General features: G+C 40.9%; 2 protein-coding genes across 2 annotated transcripts in view; both read right to left on the bottom strand.

Moving 5' to 3' along the window:
* The window catches only part of LOC145425230 (protein NLRC3-like), a 611,895-nt gene that overhangs the window by 316,042 nt on the left and 276,121 nt on the right, over positions 1-19,732 (bottom strand). The gene's annotated exons all lie outside the window — the stretch shown is intronic.
* LOC113035369 (protein TANC1-like) overlaps positions 1-19,732 on the bottom strand; it is a 49,119-nt gene that overhangs the window by 10,237 nt on the left and 19,150 nt on the right. Inside the window, exons 9-14 of the mRNA XM_080299687.1 lie at positions 19,452-19,606; positions 16,081-16,312; positions 15,805-15,971; positions 10,568-11,175; positions 8,371-8,479; positions 8,011-8,133 (exon numbers count right to left, since the gene is read on the bottom strand). Of these exons, the coding sequence (XP_080155813.1) occupies positions 8,011-8,133; positions 8,371-8,479; positions 10,568-11,175; positions 15,805-15,971; positions 16,081-16,312; positions 19,452-19,606 (1,394 nt within the window). The remainder of the gene's footprint in view (positions 1-8,010; positions 8,134-8,370; positions 8,480-10,567; positions 11,176-15,804; positions 15,972-16,080; positions 16,313-19,451; positions 19,607-19,732) is intronic.

Here is a 19,732-nt window from a genome sequence, read left to right on the forward strand (position 1 = left end):
CCCCATCGTTTAGCCAGCTCTTTGGAGCTGAGCAGGTTCAGGCCTGTTGTTGTAAGTTTTATAAAACGATCTAAAAGGATCAAACATATCAATAAATTATGAGATAAAAAAAATTACTGTTTCACTGCACACACAAACCTTCTCTTATTAGCACAACACTGCCCAGGCCTCAGAGTGTATTCCTTATAGACTATTAAACCTTAGCATGTTATTTTAAAGTCTTACAGGTGAAACAGCCAACCAGTGATCCTAACTGTAATTTAAAATATTCAGCTGCAAAAATGCTTTTAGCAAATAGTTTTTTATGACTGTGCTAAGATTCAATACTAGATTTTTGCTGGTCTGATTAAAAGGTTAAATGTAGAAGTTTTGGGATCATATATTAATACTTCCTAAACAGTAAAGTTGTTGTAGAGAATCTATGTTCATTATTGTTGCTCATCATGGAAAGACAAAGACATCAGACTCTGCTGAAAGATTTTACACTCCTACTCTCTGCACACAGCGGTCTGAGGGACCTTCCCGGATCGGGGATTTTATTTATTTTGTTCTTTTTCGGTCTTACTGGTTAGTAGGTGGTGATTTTGTACCTGGTGATCTCTCATTTGGAACCTGATTTGCTCTGGAGCAGATTAGGTTCAAAGCATGAGTTGACCTGGCATTATGTCTTGGATTACAAAAAAATCCCACATTAAACCTTGAAGTTAGCCGGATAAGACAGCGTTCTGTTTCACAGTAAAGGCCTCAGAGAGTTGTTGCTAACCAAAGTCTATCTTGTACAGCCACGCAGCATCTAATGACGTTTTGTAACCTGTCACTACAAAGGAGCAGTGAAATGATTGCTGTTTTAGTGCACATACACAGTGTGGTGATCAGTATAAGGACATTAAAGTGATGTTGCAGAAAGCTGCATCTGGTCAGAAGGAAAAAAAACACGCACACTTGGAAGACTTGGCCAGATTTGCACAAAATGAATGGCTGACAGTGGACAGATACAAGGATGTGGATGGTCACACCCTCGTGCATTAAAGAGGCCGTTCACAAAACCAAACACTCAACAGACACAATAAGACAGCTGATCAGTTTGCCTCACTAACTCATCTACACAAGGCGTGTTGTAGAAGTAGAGCAGGGCGATATGGCCAAAAATATTCATCACGATATAAATTTGAAAATGTGCGATAACGATATAACTGACACGAGACAAAATACTTTACAACTCCACTTCATTTGTGCAAAAAAAAAAAAACAATCAATGTATTTTCACTTAAATAAGCAGCTGCTTTTCATGTGCATTAAACTTATATAAAAATGTAACAGTGCAAATGCAAATTCCTCGCTGACAGTTTAACCAAAAGGCATTTCCAGTGGAAACTGGCCGACATATCCTCAGCACAACCATGTATAATATCCACAAAACTTAAAAAGAGGTTAAACAAACACACAGTACAGTAATATTATGTTGAAGCACAGTACGTATCACTCCGCGAGGCTCCTGCCTACGATAGCCGTAATGCTCCAACAATCCATCAAGCGGTGCGGCTTCGTAGCTTAGCAAAGTCGTACTAAAACATTTGACAGATTTTCGAGCGCCGTGCACATAAAATCGTTTCCAGGTCAGTAAACACAACCAGGATTCATACAGTGGCTTGCAAAAGTATTCGGCCCCCTTGAACTTTTCCCCATTTTGTCACATTACAGCCACAAACATGAATCAATTTTATTGGAATTCCACGTGAAAGACCAACACAAAGTGGTGCACACGTGAGAAGTGGAACGACAATCAGACATGATTCCAAACATTTTTTACAAATAAATAACTGCAAAGTGGGGTGTGTGTTCAGCCCCCTTTGGTCTGAGTGCAGTCAGTTGCCCATAGACGTTGCCTGATGAGTGCTAATGATTAAACAGAGTGCACCTGTGTGTAATCTAATGTCAGTACAAATACAGCTGCTCTGTGACGCCTCAGAGGTTGTCTAAGAGAATATTGGGAGCAACAACACCATGAAGTCCAAAGAACACAGCAGACAGGTCAGGGATAAAGTTACTGAGAAATTTAAAGCAGGCTTAGGCTACAAAAAGAAACAACGTCCCACGGAGCACTGTTCAAGCGATCATTCAGAAATGGAAGGAGTATGGCACAACTGTAAACCTACCAAGACAAGGCCGTCCACCTAAACTCACAGGCCGAACAAGGAGAGCGCTGATCAGAAATGCAGCCAAGAGGCCCATGGTGACTCTGGACGAGCTGCAGAGATCCACAGCTCAGGTGGGGGAATCTGTCCATAGGACAACTATTAGTCGTGCACTGCACAAAGTTGGCCTTTATGGAAGAGTGGCAAGAAGAAAGCCATTGTTAACAGAAACCATAAGAAGTCCCGTTTGCAGTTTGCCACAAGCCATGTGGGGGACACAGCAAACATGTGGAAGAAGGTGCTCTGGTCAGATGAGACCAAAATGCAAAATGCTCTGTGTGGAAAACTAACACTGCACATGACTCTGAACACACCAGCCCCACTGTCAAATATGGTGGTGGCAGCATCATGCTCTGGGGGTGCTTCTCTTCAGCAGGGACAGGGAAGCTGGTCAGAGTTGATGGGAAGATGGATGGAGCCAAATACAGGGCGATCTTGGAAGAAAACCTCTTGGAGTCTGCAAAAGACTTGAGACTGGGGCGGAGGTTCACCTTCCACAAGGACAACGACCCTAAACATAAAGCCAGGGCAACAATGGAGTGGTTTAAAAGCAAACATATCCATGTGTTAGAATGGCCCAGTCAAAGTCCAGATCTAAATCCAATCAAGAATCTGTGGCAAAATCTGAAAACTGCTGTTCACAAACGCTGCCCATCTAATCTGACTGAGCTGGAGCTGTTTTGCAAAGAAGAATGGGCAAAGATTTCAGTCTGTAGATGTGCAAAGCTGGTAGAGACATAAGGCAAACCGGATTATAAGGAGCACTGTCAATTTCCAGAAAAATCAAAGGACTGATTTTTAGAGTGCCTTATTTTCCGAAAAGCACAGTAATAACATAATAACAACGGCCCGCTAGCATGCTCTTGGTTGCTGAGGGCTATGCTGTGGCTGAGCTGCAAGATTAACTCTGCAAAACCAACTTTCATCAAGTAACAGGGCTCTAGAGTGCAACCAATTTGGTCGCAAATGCGAATCCGTGTAAATGAGAGCAGGTACACTGATTCCACACAAAGACGTAAACACAGAACGGACCCGACGCATCAGAATCAGCTTTGTCTTTCTCGGCTTTCTCACCCGACGGCTCGTAGACGGACACGCTGTCGGAGCTTAGCGATCCTGATGCGTCCGGTCCGCGCTGCGATTACGTCTTCTTGCGCTGATTCTGAGCTGCAGGTTTTGTCTCTCCAACCTACTTGGTAAGATTTTGAGTTTTTGCAGTGCATGTGACAATCTGATTGGCTTAGGAGTGATGATGTCACAAGGATGTCACAAGGATGTCACAAGGATCCTTTGAAGTTTTTCTATAAATAGGGGTGAGAAACAGCAATTTTCAGTTCGTTTCTTCGCAGCCTTTGTGTTTGCAGCCTTCAAACGTTGACTACAGAAAAATTTGGAAACCTCTCAGAGTCATCGGATACAAACGCCAACATGTATCCAAGATTACGGCAACCGAGACAAAAAGATTTCGCCGCCTCTCCTTCCACGTGTGGCCGGCCAATTTCTCCAAATGGCCTCTTATCCATCCAAAGGGCATTACAGGAGAGTAGGAATGAAAACAACCATCTCCAGAACAAAATTCGACAAATTGAAGAAGAAAAACGTCACCTGGAGAAGAAGTGCTTACAGATGGAAGCACAAAACAAACACCTGGAAGAAACACTACAGCGCCAGCCCGACATCAACATTATTAATGAGGGCTGGGGGATCAAGTTTGCTCAAGCCAGAGAGCAGATTGTATCCCTCATCAAAGAAAACAAGAAAAAGAGCGCTGAAGTTAAAGAAATGTCCGAGCAGCTTCAAGGCAGGAAAGCGACGATTGATAAAATGGAGTGGGATCTGCAATACATGGACCAAATGAATCACCTGCTCCAAAGAAAGCTTGATGAAGCTGAAGAAAAAAATAAAGAAGTCCTCCAACAGAAGGAACAACAGGACACAAAGCAAAAAGACCTGCAGCGCGAGCTCCAAGGCATGCAGGAAAAGTACAGAATGGTGAAGGCAGAGTTGGAACAAACATTGGTCCAAAATAAAGACCTCCTTCAAGAGAAAGAGCAACAGAAAGAAAGACTGCCAGAAGAAAAGTGCATTATCAAGGACTTTGAGAGTAAAAATCAAAAGTTGCAAGGATTCTGTGATGAACTGAAGGTCAAAACAAGTGAGCTGGAGGGAGAAAAGGAAACACTAGAAAAACGATGCTCACACATGCAGAAAAAGATTGATCACATGGCCAAAAACAACTCAGAGCTCATTAAGGGGATATTGTTGGAATTCAACAACTTGAAGCGGGAAAACACAGAAATGCAGGCCCAAAAGCAAAAACAAGACAAAACGCATGAGGACCTGCAGTGTACGCTCCGCGATATCCAGAAAAGAAATGAGCAGCTAGAAGGCCTGCACAAAGAAGATCAAGTGAGAAATGCAGACCTGCAGAAGGCAAAGCTGACACAGGAGGCAACATCCAAAGACCTCAAAGAAAAGCTTGAAGAAACACAAGCAACATTAGAACAGGTGGAACAAACATGCAAGAAACTAGAGAGGCAAAACACAGAAACCATCGATGAGTTGAGAACCCTCATCCTGGACAAAAAGGCGCTCGTGGAAAAGTCCATGAAAAAGAAGAAAAGATTCTTCAGCTTTTTCCGGTAGAGGGACAATACTGCTTCTTCAACTGATGTAGCCTCGTCTTGCTCCACCTCTGTTCACCCCCCCAACCAGTCCCGGCAGTTGACTGCCCCCTCCTGAGCCTGGTTCTGCCGGAGGTTTCTGCCCGTTTAAAGGCAGTTTTTCCTCCCCACTGTCGCCTAGTGCTTGCTCAGAGGGGATTGTTGGGGTTTCTCTCCTCTACCTTGTTTCGTTATTTACTTGTTAACTTTTTGCTCTTACCTCATTTTACCTTGTTTCGTTATTTACTTGTTAACTTTTTGCTCTTACCTCATTTAACCTTGTTTCGTTATTTACTTGTTAACTTTTTGCTCTTACCTCATTTAACCTTGTTTCGTTATTTACTTGTTAACTTTTTGCTCTTACCTCATTTTACCTTGTTTCGTTATTTACTTGTTAACTTTTTGCTCTTACCTCATTTAACCTTGTTTCGTTATTTACTTGTTAACTTTTTGCTCTTACTTCGTTTTACCTTGTTTCGTTATTTACTTGTTAACTTTTTGCTCTTACTTCATTTAACCTTGTTTCGTTATTTACTTGCTTGTTTAACTTTTTTTTCAACTTATCTAACAAAATAAAACAGTTGAATTTATCCTTTGAGTATTGTTCATCTAATCTTTACAGAGTTTTTCCAAAACACTTTCAAACATTCAGATCTGTCTTTCATTTTCTTCTTGAAACCTCATGAACGGTGAACTAAAAACTCTGGAACATGGTTTGAAACACTGAAATTGTTTCAGCTGAAACTGGCAAAGTCATACGTGCGTGTGTGTGTGTCACAGGTGATATGGTGTCATTAGTCCGGTCATCATGTTTAGGCTCATTCACTCCAGAATTATTTAGGCCAAATCTTTAAAACAGTGTCACTGCACACACATTTCAATCACACAAACGCAGGATTAATTCTTTGCAGTATTTTATCTGATTTATTATGAGAATGTCACGCCTGATCATTTGCACCCACAACATCAAAAATGGGGGCAAAAGGGAGGAGATCACGTTTAATCGATTATAACACGAGGTCAGAAATATAAGTGCTGACATGAGTAGTGTCCACAGAAACCTCTGAATCTCAGCTAAAAACTCATGTAAACCATGTCTACAAACACCAAACAAAGCAAAGACACCAGACAGTTAAAAGAGCAGTTACTGCACCATGAATCTGTGGACAGGTAATATCCATATTTTGATTTATGATTTTCTGGAGTTAAATGGGAACCAAAGCATATTTTCAAAGGTGTTATATGCTATAAAATACTTTTAAATATTAGGTGAGGGAAATAAAAAATCATTTTTTCTATGTTTGAGTCACAGTAACTTTTAAAGTGTTTGTGCTAATAACATCATGTACAGTAAGACAGGCATGGAGAACAGCACTGACTGGGAGAGCCTTTGAACAGATGACATTCAGTTCAATTCAACATATAAGACTTTAAGAATGAACAAGCATCTAAGTAAAATCTATTTATTTAGTCTATCATCTGTGATATTATTATGTATAATTATAATGTATTGTTCACCTCTCTTAAATAAACAGGCAGCCTTAATGTATGAAATATTCATTCATTAAAACACTAAAATTTGTCTGTTGTCTCAGTGGCTGATAGTGCCCACAGGCATCAATAGCTTGAAATAGCTTGAAGCTATTTATAATTTTTATGTTTAATGGGTGGGTGCTCACGATAAACAGATTTTGAATGAAAGCCCGGGAACTTCAGTACCACAAAAAGTGGCTATTCTCTGTGCCCATATGGATCAGTCCCTCTTATTACCATTATTCCCTTAAGCCTCAAGTTGGCTAGTTAAGTATCAGACTAACGTTTAAAGCTTTTACTTGAGTGAAGTAACTCACATTACTGCTACTGCTAAGTAATGTTAGCTATGTTTACAGCATATACCATAAATCACCATGCCATAACCAACTACTGTACTATCACACTCAGTGCATTTCTCCAGCACGTTTGATAGCTAGCAAAATAATAATAATAGTTTTAAAATTAGCATGTGTTATGTACACATACTCGAAAATTATTTACTAGGACTCACCTGTCATGTGACTGAGAGTGAAAAAAGAATTTTTTATCACATGTACTTAAAGGTGAAAGAAATCTGAATTAAAAATAAATGTTATTCTCTTAAGAAGAGATGACTGTTTAACTATTTTACTCTTTATTGGCTAAATTATACACTTAAAAATGTGAACTACCACCCATGTTTGAGCAGCAGAATTGTTTCCATTACTCATTTTATGGCTCATACAGAGATCAAACTTCTTATTCTCATCTTCAGATTTTTCAGACGGCAAATGAAACGGCCACATTCTAGCGAATGCAATTATCAAGTGTGGTATTCGCTTTCATTACGAGTAAATCAATAATAAAGGCCTAGTCAAACAAAACCAAAGAGTGAAATGAGTGTTTGACGACAGGAGATGAAAGTGTGTGTTATTTTCTGGATCCTCTGTAGCATAATTAACCCCCCCCACCCCTCCCCCAGAGGAGAGAATAAGGTCATTTTGTAAATGTCTGTTTGACTAATACTACACATTTATACAATAACTCACAAACAGACACCAGGTGATGGAACGCCCTCTGAAACAATAACACTAACGGCAAAGAAGTACGGAGGATAATTTTTCTTCGAGCCAGAATGCATCATGCTGGCAGAACAGCCTTTCCAGGAAAGGCCAAATGATTATCGCCCTTCGAAACACGACTGAAAAGCAGTACACAGGAAGTTGGCTCGTGCGCGAAGCTTATTAACATTTACCTGTCAAATTATAATTGGACACATTAACAATATAAAAGGACAGCGGTTATTAATAAAACATTCTCTGCGTGGAGCAACATTCGGGGATTAAAAGTGTAACTAAAATCTAAAGAAAGTTGCAGTTATTTCTGAGATGCATTTGCTTTAAAATGACCTAACCAGTGTATATGATTATATTACTCCAATGTAACAAAAGGGTTATGAAAATGCTGAAAATTGGATACATATACTGTGTGTATATGTATACTTTGCATTTCAACAAAAGCAACCTGTTGCATTTAGGCATTTCAGGTTATCAATAATGTGTTTTTTTCATCGTTAGCTAATAAGCCGATTGTTCTGCATTCAACAGACGCGCAGGAGCAAACCTGAAGCAAAGGCTTACCTTGACATTAGGTGTGTAGAGGTTCCTCAGGGAGGCCAGGGCTGCAGAAAGGCCGTCAGTGCTGCAGTTTATCCACAGAGCCTGAAGGACACTGGATGACACGCCTGTCTTCTTGCTCAGACCCTGCACGCACGCCGATGCATAAATGCATGAGTAAATACACAAACACACATATGTAAAAACCAGCGAATCTGAGGGGCATAAGCTGTCAATGTTGCTTTCCACATCCCACGGCTTATCCTCTGGTGAACCATTGTCACAGTGCATAAATCAAGAGAAAGTGAACACCAAGAAATTCCTGCAATGGATGGATTTCAAATAAAGATGAATGCATAGACCACGTAGGTTCCACATCTATACCTTGAAGATGTGTGCTTTGAGTATGTGGTGTCCCAGCTCCATTGTCTGCTGCCGATTCAGTTTCCCCTCTTGGCGCGATAACATGAAAGCCATGAGAGCGTGACCGGTCCTGGGTTAGAAAACAAGGGAACAGATAGGATACTCAGTCGTCAACAGTAGGAATGATTGTTCCTCTGCTTCAAACGACATGAAAGTACTGATTCATTCTGCTGATGACGAGGAGCCTGGCACTGTCATGGAGAACTATTGTATTCTGGAGCTAGTGTGAATAAGCTAAAAATGTTTGGCAATGACCCTCTGAACAACAGGGGGGAAGAGTGTCACTGAGGCACTAATTAATGCAGAACTTCATTAAAAAGGCATGCATGATTGCGAATCCCTTTGATCTGGATAAAAATCCTCTCTAGTTGTGCCCAGGCACAAACAGAGAGGCAGTGCAGGAGGCTTTTGTCTCTCTGTGCATCTCCTGCACCAGACTACAAGCCTTTGTTTTTTTAATGATGGAGCTGGAAGGCTGTGAATGACCAGAATACGAAGCTCAGCTCTCGTCCGTTTGGAGGCATCGCCGTGTGAGCAGAGGTGAGCAACAGGGAGGAAAAAAGTGACATCATTCATTTTATGAAGTGTGAATGACTGAAATCTCTCATTTGCGTGTGGCTCCAGCATTTCAATTAGGTAAGCACTGCAAGTACTGCTAAAAGAGATAAGCCTGCCTCGCATTGCAACATGCAATATCTGCAAAATGCATAGGTCAGTACCCCCCCTCCCTCACAAAAAGCACTATTTATTAAAACAGGGCAAATCAGTGTGAGGCTGCAAGACAACAAAAAAAAAAAAGCACTGATCAGGAGTCAAAAGTTGTGCGGGTGATCTACTAACAAAGCACAAATTCATGAGCACAGACGCAGCAGTTCATTTTACCGATGACCAATGCAAGCTGCCAACAGCAGCGCAAATTAGTGGGTTGCAAACAAGCAGATGAGGGAGCGAGTAATCCACTAACAACGCTGGTGCGGCTTGTTATTTGAAATTTGACAATTATAATACGGTACCAGCACATGCGAACAATTCAGACCGGGGAGAGGCAGTGGAAGGAGAATCGATGTGTTTGATATGAGGGTGAAGTCTGCAGTCAGGCATCTGAACTCGGATGAATCCTGACAGCTCCAAAAGAGCACAGGATTTATCTGCAGAGGTGCTGCTTTATTACAAACAGCTTCACTGTATCAAAGGTGCATTCTGAGATGACCTTTTGAATGTGCTGTACGTCGCAAACAGGCCTTGTGCTAATGAATTTAGTGCTGTGATGTGTCTGTAAATGCTCACATCATCACATCACTTCACACTCAATTTTTTTTCTGCATGCCGTCTGTATTTTTTCCGAGACAAAGGAAAGACTTTGGCATGCAACAAGCTGACACCAACAAACAGGACTTCAGGGAGTCTAATGTTTCTGCAAAATCTCAAATTACATTCAGTGAAGCCTGAATGTCATTGTTGCAAGATTCGAGCATTAATCTAACATGCTTCACTTCCACAGCTGTATTCTCACATTCTCACAAATGTTATGCAATGGAGTCATTATGCAAGAGAAGACGACTCGAAGAAGTGAAACAGCCTGCTTGAAATCTGATCTATGATGTTGCAGGGCTGCGTATGCAAACTGCTGACTAAAGGGGTTTATTTACAAATGGAAGCTTTGGTGCAGTCTGCAGTGTTTATTATGGACCGATTTCTGCGCAGATATGTGAAGAAAAACACTGAATTACTGCCTCTAATACATCCAGAGCCAGCTATTCTCCCCTTCTGCAGACATATCCCACGTTAAATTCTGCTCTCCTGCATTAAAATTGAGGACCGGAAATAAGCAGGACACTGCTTTAAACATTTTAGGTAAGAACTTTGTGACAACCGACAGGATGGACACCAAATTTAGGCATGATTAAAGCTGTCAGAGACCTAAAACAACTAATTCAGAAGCACTCTGAGATGCAAAACTTCATTCACATGAAGACACGTTTATCATATTATTCTGCAGCATTAGTTGTACTTTTCTTACTGTCCTACATGCCTATTTGTGCAATTCAAGAACCTTTTCTAAATGCATTACTGAAACATACGCAAACTCTAAATGCATTACAGAAGCCTGCAAACCAAATTGAGAGCTGCGAAGTTATTGCATTAGCAGAAAACTGACCTGGGGTCACAAAGGAAGTCCGTACTCTCTCCATCAGCTCTCCACACCAGCCACTCTCTGAAGGAAGGGTGACAAAACATGCGCGTCTTGTCCCTCCGTTTGATGAGAAAGCACGAGAGCAGCTCCATGCGTTGCTGAAAGTCCTCCCATTGTAGCTCCCCCTGGACGAACCCCGCGTTGATGGCGTTGAACAGCTGCTCGTCAGTCAGGGGGTGCAGCGAGGCGAGCGATACGTTGAGGATCGGCAGTGAGCGCTCAAAGGCTGAATTGGTCATGAATTTCATGTTACACTGTAACTGGTACAGTTCTGCCAGTGAAACAGGCACGACTTTGTAACTGGCACTTTTGATCACGAGGTGGCCTCTTTCAAACAGATCCAGGGTGAGTTTGAGATACAGGTAGGACCCTTGGCTGCGGGAGATCAGGTGGCTACTTAGCTTGCCGACTGTGATAGGATCGGCCTTGCCGTTCAGGCTAATATTGTTCATGATGTCCTTGCTGCCGTTGATACGATACTGGATATATGCGTTGAGGTCATTGCTGATCTCTTTGTTGTCAGAAAAGTCATCCAGGGAGATTTTGGAGAAGGGCAGGAGGCTGGTGATCTCCTATTGAAGACAAGATAAAGACAGAGCGTGACATAAAAACATACATCTGAGCTTCAATGTACTATTAAAGTGTCAATGCATGAAAAAAAGTAATTTGGTGCAGTGTTTGCATTACAGACACAGCTGTATTACTCAATACCACAGCCAATAAATAAATAATTTAATTAATTAAAAGCAAAAATATTCTTTGCATCCTGAGCTGCCATTAAGAAAAACAAAATCTGCCTGTGTACGTGTATTATCAGAAGAGTTTCTTTGAGCAGTGGGGAAGCAAGCATGCTGAGCTATCAGGCCAAAGCAGACACTTGTTACTGTTCAAAATGTGGCTGTGAGGAAAACAGGAGTGGGGAAACTGAGTATTAAGAGGCAGGGGATGGATGGGATGGTAGCTAGCGGGCAAGCAGAGGTCTGAACTAGGGCTCACATTTCAATCTGTGTCCCAGGGGTTGGAGAAATCAATGCACCTTAATCCTCCAATCCTCTGCCTGTCTGAGGCTAGAGAAACATTGCCTCCGCAAGATAACATTTTTCCTCTCCCTCATCATGAGAAGGCAGCGCAAACAGACAAACACACACAAGCACATGTATGCACACGCTCAATAAAACATACCGAACACAATCCACAAGATTGGGGGGAGGGGGTGCAAACAACACCTCAGAGATTGTCCAGATATTAGTCTAGCAGGCAAGGGCCAATATATCGAACCCTTCCTCCGAGGTGAGATGCTATTTGTCTGTTCAAAGCACAAAACAATAGCGTGACAATTTCATCTCTATGCACAACTCTGATTCTGTCTGCAAATAAGAAACATTTCATGCCTTCATATTTTCTTGTCTTAACAATGCTATCTTGATTATTCTTCCATGATTCATTTTTGCTATGCCCCGAGTTAGTCGGGCAGTAAAGCAGATAAGCTTTATTTATTCACTGAGGGGTTTTTTGCAAGAGACACCTGAGTACAAGCGACAAGTACAAATGTACACGCATAATATTACAAGTATGAAGTGATAATGCTTTAAAGTCGATCATTTAGTGCTTCCAATTTCAAGCTAAATTGCAGCTTATACAAACACTAAGCTGCAGAGTTTCTGAACTTGTAGCCGAAAGCTTAGATAGCAAAGCCATACACACACAGACGCAGGTTTACCGATGGCTTTTGCATATTAATGATGGCCAAATGGTTCAGATAACTTACAAAGCCGAATGTAACCACTGTCTGCACTGAATGGCAATGCTGCTGACTGCTGTGTCCAGAGCTTTAATGTTAGGGGAAACGGTATGAGAATACAGCATGGAGCGTACAGTTTGTGCTTTTGATCTTTTGTAGGAACTTGCTCTAAAAACTTTTGAAGGAAGTAGGAACCATCATCATTAGCTCATATTTCAGTTTCAAGAACCTTTGAGTAATGCAAGTGTATGGTCATTATAGTCTATTGCATGGAGCAGGACTGACAACCATCATGTCCAAACAACATTTTATATACATTTTCTTTATTTACTGTATTTATTTCTCTATTTATTTTATTTTGAATGCTGTGCATGGTCCAGTTATCGTAGAATATCTTCAGTTTATCATTAATTCTGTTATTAAGCATTGTGCTGTCGTTATGTGTCATGGCATGTGGTTGTACGCAGCCCTGTTTGTTCATTGTTTTCATTTTGAATTCTGCTTTTGTAATATTTCTCATCACGTCCCACCGGACATAGAGAATTCAATTTTGGAATTTCTTTGTGATTTTGCAACCATTTCCTGCATCTTACCCAAATATGTGGACTCGTAGCCCCCCCCCCCCCCCAAAAAAAATAAACAATAAAAAGAGAGGACATACAGGGTTTTTCTGCAAAAGACTGCCAACTCTCTTAAAAACTATTTAACTGACTTCTGTTACATTTTTGGAAAATTAGACATTTTCAGTCAGTGACTAACAGCCTTTCCATTGCACTTAAAGGGAACTTACTGAACATCATAGGAGCCTGATTTACAAAAACATTGTCAAACCGACTCCGAGGTTTTCACATGCGAAGTCGTCATATAGCTCCCATTAAAACAACAGTGCCATTTGATTCATTACTGCAGACAACTGCTAAGTGGTTACAGTGGGAATGTGAACAAAACAGAAATATAACAAGAAAAATATGATTACAAGAAAGTAAAAGACACATATGGCATGGTTAACAATGTGCTATCCTTTGCCACAGTCCAGCATGTGCACAGGATTCACTAACAGAGGTTATAAAAAAAACAGCTACTGTTACATATGCCTTAAACCACACGTTTCCTTTCCAGCACAGTTGTTACTATGAAATCTACCACACGGACAACAAAAACACATCTCCGATAACCGACTGCAACCTTGTTGTTGTTGCTGTTCTTGCTTTGCCAGCCTCCAGGTGGCTAAAAACGTCACCCTAGCAAATTCACACAAACAGTAACTCCCTCTCATTAAACACTGTTTCACTTTGTCAGAAGACATTACAACACATATGTTGCAGTGTTCTGCTTATGGATGGATGGATGGATGGATGTTGCAGTGTAGTCGAAATGTATTACTTTAAGTGCAGTCACCTGGAACATCTTTCCACGTCAAAAAACCAATTCTAATGCATTAATAGAAGAGCATAAGAGGTGAATACAAAATATCAGCGCTACAATATATTGATTCACCACACTGACAGGGCCTTGCCTGAATTCTTAATAGCTAGGCTGAATTCACTATATAGTACAGCCCACACTGATGGACAACACTCGACCCTGGCTTCTGACTGAGCAATAATAACTCAAATTCCAGATGTCAATCAAAAACCACATTATTATCCAAGGCTCAGTGCTTTCTTTTTTCCCCCAGCAAGGAAAATAAGTTTTCATGTAGTTCATCAGTAGTGTCAAAGCCTCAGTTGTCAGCAGCGTGAATTTAATCCAAGTCCATAGCATTTCTGGAACTGGTCAACCTAGTGTCAGCTCAAAGTGACTGACTCATCTCTCTCCTGCCCTGCAGGTCATGTGTCTCAATTCTTTCCTGAATGTTGCTGGATATGCCTGACTCTGTAAAGAGTAGAATAACAAGCGGGAGCAGCTCAGGAAACACTTGTCAAAATGTAAAAATGTGCAGGGTCTGGTGACAGTGAGTGAGTGCCTAGAGAGGTGACGGCATGTCCAGCTAGACATTTGTTAAAATGAGAGAATTTTGATTCATTTCTTTTCTAGGGTTGCCACAGTGTTAGATTTTCCGATTTAGGATATGAAATGTTCTGGTCAACAAATCAATAAATGTGTTTTACAGTGTTTTATGGATTGGGAAACAGGGCCAGTGTGAACTGTAAATGCAGGAGGACTGTTGGCTACAACCGGCATACTTTTTTTTCTGCACTATAAGCCGCACTTAAAATCCTTTAATTTTCTCAAAAATCGACAGCGTTGATGCTTTATCAGGTGTAACTATTAAGTTCAACATCCAAGCATCCATGAAAACAAAATTTATTAAATTTAACGGAGTTAGAAGTTAGCTCACTAGTTCCACCTAAACATGATATACATGACTAAGAGATTTCTGAAAAAATTTAAATGTACAGCTCTGCCGTCCCTTTCGACATAAATGAAGACAGAAAACTAAACAGCAGTGACATTTATAGGGTTACTGAAGCTTGGCTAGCTGGTATAAAATGATATGCTAGCGACACAGCTATGTTAGCATAACATAAACACAGTGAAGCTAGAGGATGAAGGCTAACTTTTTTTCACTCATAAAAGTTAATGTGAGGGTTCCCGAGGGGTAGGGACAAATGCAATCGCATGGCGGGATGCTGTAAACGGACCAAACTTCAATCAGGAGAACAACTGAGGTAATCCATCCACAATACAAAGGTTAGTCATTAATATGCTGCAACAACATGGGAATAGAGCAGCTGCAAGAGAATTCAGCATTTATGAATCAATGTGGATTGGAGGAAGCAAGAAAAATGAGTTGACTTATCTGACTGTTTTGTTTCGCTTAATGCGCCTTATAATCCGGTGCGCCTTATGGTCCGAAAAATACAGTATATTAAGTAAGTGAAAACTAGCACTAATAACATTAAAATATATTAAAAGGTAAGACTGTAAAAGCACTTAGTTAAAGATGCTTAGTTAAACCAGCCTGTGCAAATTTCATTCAATTTGTATAAAAAAATATAACAACAGAAGTCTTGAGTGTTCAAACTTTTTGATAAGCTTCAGCTCAGAGCGCTTGGAAAGCAGATAGTAGAGGATAAGAGCAGACACGAAACTGGTAATTAAGTTAAGAATCAAGCCCTTAACAGCTTGCCTGTATCCAGTACTTCACTCAACAGTGTAACAGCCAAACTGCACCTGTGTGAGTTCATTGTGGGAAGCGAGTCTCTGAGTGTGTGAGAGAAGCAGCTGCAGCAACAGAAGAGTGAATGCCATTAGCAGTAGTTACTTTAATCAGCCGTAAAGTGTGCGGATAAGCAGAGTAGTTACCGAGAGGGAAGAAAGAGTGATAAACTTTTTAAAACTAAAACTCATCACCAGTATAATGTGACATCTGTAATTCTGACTCGAGGTGATTATAACAGTGAATATTTTGTCATCTGAGTGAACTCAGAGCCATGCTTTATAAGTTCTTTCTTACCACCAAGTTGATTCGAACAGTGACAACCAGTTTTAGCCAGGAGGGGAACTTGGCAATGATTTTTGTGATGAAGGATGCAATGGTGTCTCCATAGTCTGGTTTGTGGAACTCCGCTTCATTCAGCCCGTCTATTAAGATTATGTAATCTTCCTCTGGAATCCTTCGCTCTGCAAAGACATTTACAAATAAATTAATATTAAAATACTATGAAATGAGATTAGTGGTCTCATACACGATGAAAATGAAATAGTGCAATATACAACTACAGTGTTTTACCTTTCCGAAGGTTGGCCAACGGTTCCAGGACTCCTCTCCGGAAAGCAGCCATGGGGTCTTGGACACAGGAGCGCAGACTGAGCATGCTCTGGAGGTGGGGCTCTTTCAGCAACAGCTCCCGGTACGCACTCAGTTGATGAGCTCTGCACAGAAGGGCTGCGATGCTGTGCACAAATTCTGGGACCAAGCAAGTGTACGTGTTATCTGCCTGGCAATAATGATAAGCCACCACCTGGAAGACAAAAGGAACGAGAACAAACGCGAGTGAAGCCATTGCTTTTTGAGAATCAGGAAGAATTAAAAATATGATTCACTGACTGATGGGTACATTTGATAACTTTAAAGCGTTTACAAACACCAACATCTCTGGTGACTGAAAAACTACCATGACAAAGTAAGTAAGTGAGGCTTTTGATACCAACAAGCCTCCATAAAACTACATATTATCTCTACAATGTCAAAGACATGATTTTATCCTTTCATTATTTCACACAGAAGGGATGATGAAGAGATTGGGCAACGGATGAAAAACTATAAAAAGAAGTGAGTAGATCCCAGGTGGATATCTAAAGGTAGAATCTTCTGTACCTGAGCAGGTTTCCGCAGCATTCAAAGGAGGTCTGATTTAAAAGGAAAATGTAGGGACAGAGGTGGAGAAGAAGGAAGATGACTGTACTAATTACAGTCCAACCTGGAGGAGCTGACACACTTCCAGGCCCACAGGAGGAGGAGCAGGTGATCGGTTCCTCTGACGGCTCAACCTCAGCTGTTGCTGTTTAGTTCTCCACAGAAAACCGATGACCAGCTTCTAGAAAAATGACTAAAGCCTCAAGATATGAGACTTTTTTTTTTAACATTTAGCATCAATAAATGTTTTGGACCCAAACTTCTCCCCACAGCACAGATCTAAATGCATATTTATGGTTCTTTCTTTTTCAAATAATAACATATAACTTACATGCCAATAAAGGCACAATTAAAGCTAGCGCAAATTAGAAAAGAGGGAGGTAAGATTTTAAAAATTATAGCTGAACTCCCTGGATGTATATAACCCATCTTTAGTAAGGAAAACATGTGACATCCAGTCAGAAGATGGACCAACTGAAACAATAACACAACCACTGATTCACATCTTCACATTCAAATGTGACATAACAAAGAGGGAAACTGATATATTGAATGCCTATTATTGTACAAAGTCAAGTAACCTGCTGTGTGCATGAACACAACTCTTAATAAGCCCCCTACTGCAGTGATGATTTAATTTAGCATACAAGTCACGCAGACTACCGCCTCATCAATGAGCAATACGAATCTCGACACACGATGATGCAAGGCTCTGCAGTCAAACCTCGGTAGCTCATCTGCTGGCAAAACAATAAATGCATTTTCAGAAATGTTACCTAAAGGCACGTCTCGATAATAAGAATAAAGCAGAAAGGGTAGTAGCCTCAGTGCTCCTGTTATGAGACCACTTTTAAATCAATGATTAAAAAAGCACTGGCAGAATCTGACAGAAGCTGCTCAGCGTTGCATCACACATCACAGGAACAGAGCCCCTGTGAAGGCGCCTATTGGAAACACTTTTCACCATAATTGGCTCAAGAGATACTGCTTGAGTTTCACAGACATTTACATGAAGCTCACTGCATTACCCTAGCTGTCTGGTGCATGAACTGTCCCCTTTGACAGGGTCACTAATTAGGAGGCCTCCCTGACAGGATAAGAGTATTAAATTCTAAAGGTGTTAGAAGGACAACAGGTTGTAATCAGTACCATTAAACGCAGCAGAATCAGTAGGAGACGTCACATCCACTGAGAAAGTCCTTCACAAAGCTGCCACCTATTAAATTACCTTACAACCTACCATCACAGCACTATTCAAACTCAACTGACTACAACAGTGGATCACAAATCTTCTCTGAATCCCGGTGGCCCCCAATCATCTTTATTAGACCTGCTACAAGGCAATAGCAGTGCCAAAGTCATCAAATGGTGCTTTTAGCAAGCAGTATTTCCAAAATGTAGTGAACGTGCACCTGCTATGTGACTGAACCCTCAGCAACACAAGAAGAGGTGGTGCGAGTAAAGATGCGGGAGTGAAAAATCGACAGAGAAATTTCAGTGGAAACAGAGCGAACAATTCCAAAACTAAAATAAAAGAGTCGTAGGCAAAAACCGCACACTGCTTAGTCGGCGTGCATCGAGAGAGGAACATTTTAAAGTGAAACATCGAGGACTTGTCTGTCCACTTCACAAGTCTGAAAGAGAAAGATGTGCAGAAATATGCTCAGTGTCTGGTATGCATGTTTGGGGGGGGGGGGGGTTCGGTCACAGACAAGTGGTTAACAATGTTACTGACGGTGTGGGGGAGTAACAGAACACATGTAAAGCTGTTACCGTGCAGTACTTTATATCTTGTGAAAAATGTTGACAAGCTTATACAAGAAAACACTTAATCTTCTGCTCAACAGCGCTGACACGTAAACTTCCCAGAGAGGCAGTATTTAGACTTTATTTTGCGATCCTTGTAACGCCAGAAAAATCAACAGATGGAATATTCATCTGTCAAAAAAGTAAGCACTGTCCTCAGTAGTCAGTGTTGCTCCGCTTCATGGAATTTTGAGGATCCTTATCATGTTCAAACATCCCAGTTCAACACTTGAACAGGCGGCCTTACAATATATTTAAGCACCTATTTGAAGTTGACACAGGAACGGATACCAACCAGTAATTAAGCAGTAGTAGTGCCATACATGTCGGTATAACTGATAGCCGCCTAGATAAATGGTGTTGCTATTTGAAACGTGTGTTGATGTTTGTAAATTCCTAAATGACGTCTAATATTGATGAAGCTGGCTCTGTTTGACGTTGGTGTGTGTTTACATTCTGTGCTCTCAGGTCATGGCTGACAGGGCTCGCTGTGGGTTGTTGCTCCCTGAGGAGGTTCTAATCACTGACTAGTAAACTGCAACCTACCCTTATTGTTATGTATAATTTTATGCATCATTCAACAGAATATATCACAATTATCTGTGGTCACTATTAAAGAGGAGTTTTCAGAAGTCAGACTGAAGCTGTTGTAGAAGTACTTGGTAAAACCTGAGATGCTTTTTGGTCGATTTTCCTTCTTTTTCCTTTTTTTTTTTTTTTTTTAAAAAGAAAGGAAGAAACAACAAATCCATCCATCAAAAACAAAAAATAATCTACTCACTGTTGAAAATTGTTAAAATTACTTTTTTTGATCCAGTGCACACACCAAACATTTTTTCCCTGAGTAAACACCACCATAACTAGTGCAATCTTTTTTCAGCTTCTTTGATTCCTGCTTCTTTGTTACTGTGAGCTCTCTTAGATGTTGAAAGGCGCACCTTTGCAGCCAGGCGTTTGACAGCCTCCTCCCTGTGCCGCTGCATCTCGGGAGTTCCTGGGCAACTGCTGGTCCTCAGTGTGTTGGCAGCACTGGATGGTGGAGTGGGCTGTGGAGGCTGGCTGAGAGGAAGTTCTGTGCTTTGTCCTGGGCCAGCTGGAAGACATGCACATGGTCACCAATATATAAAGTTATTACATTAATATAAACTAACATCTCTCTATATATGTATATGCTAGCATTAATAACATTAGTTGTGTGTGAGGGCATTCTTTTGTAAGG

The sequence above is a fragment of the Astatotilapia calliptera genome, chromosome 3 (genome assembly GCF_964374335.1).
Source record: "Astatotilapia calliptera chromosome 3, fAstCal68.1, whole genome shotgun sequence".
NCBI lineage: Eukaryota > Metazoa > Chordata > Actinopteri > Cichliformes > Cichlidae > Astatotilapia > Astatotilapia calliptera.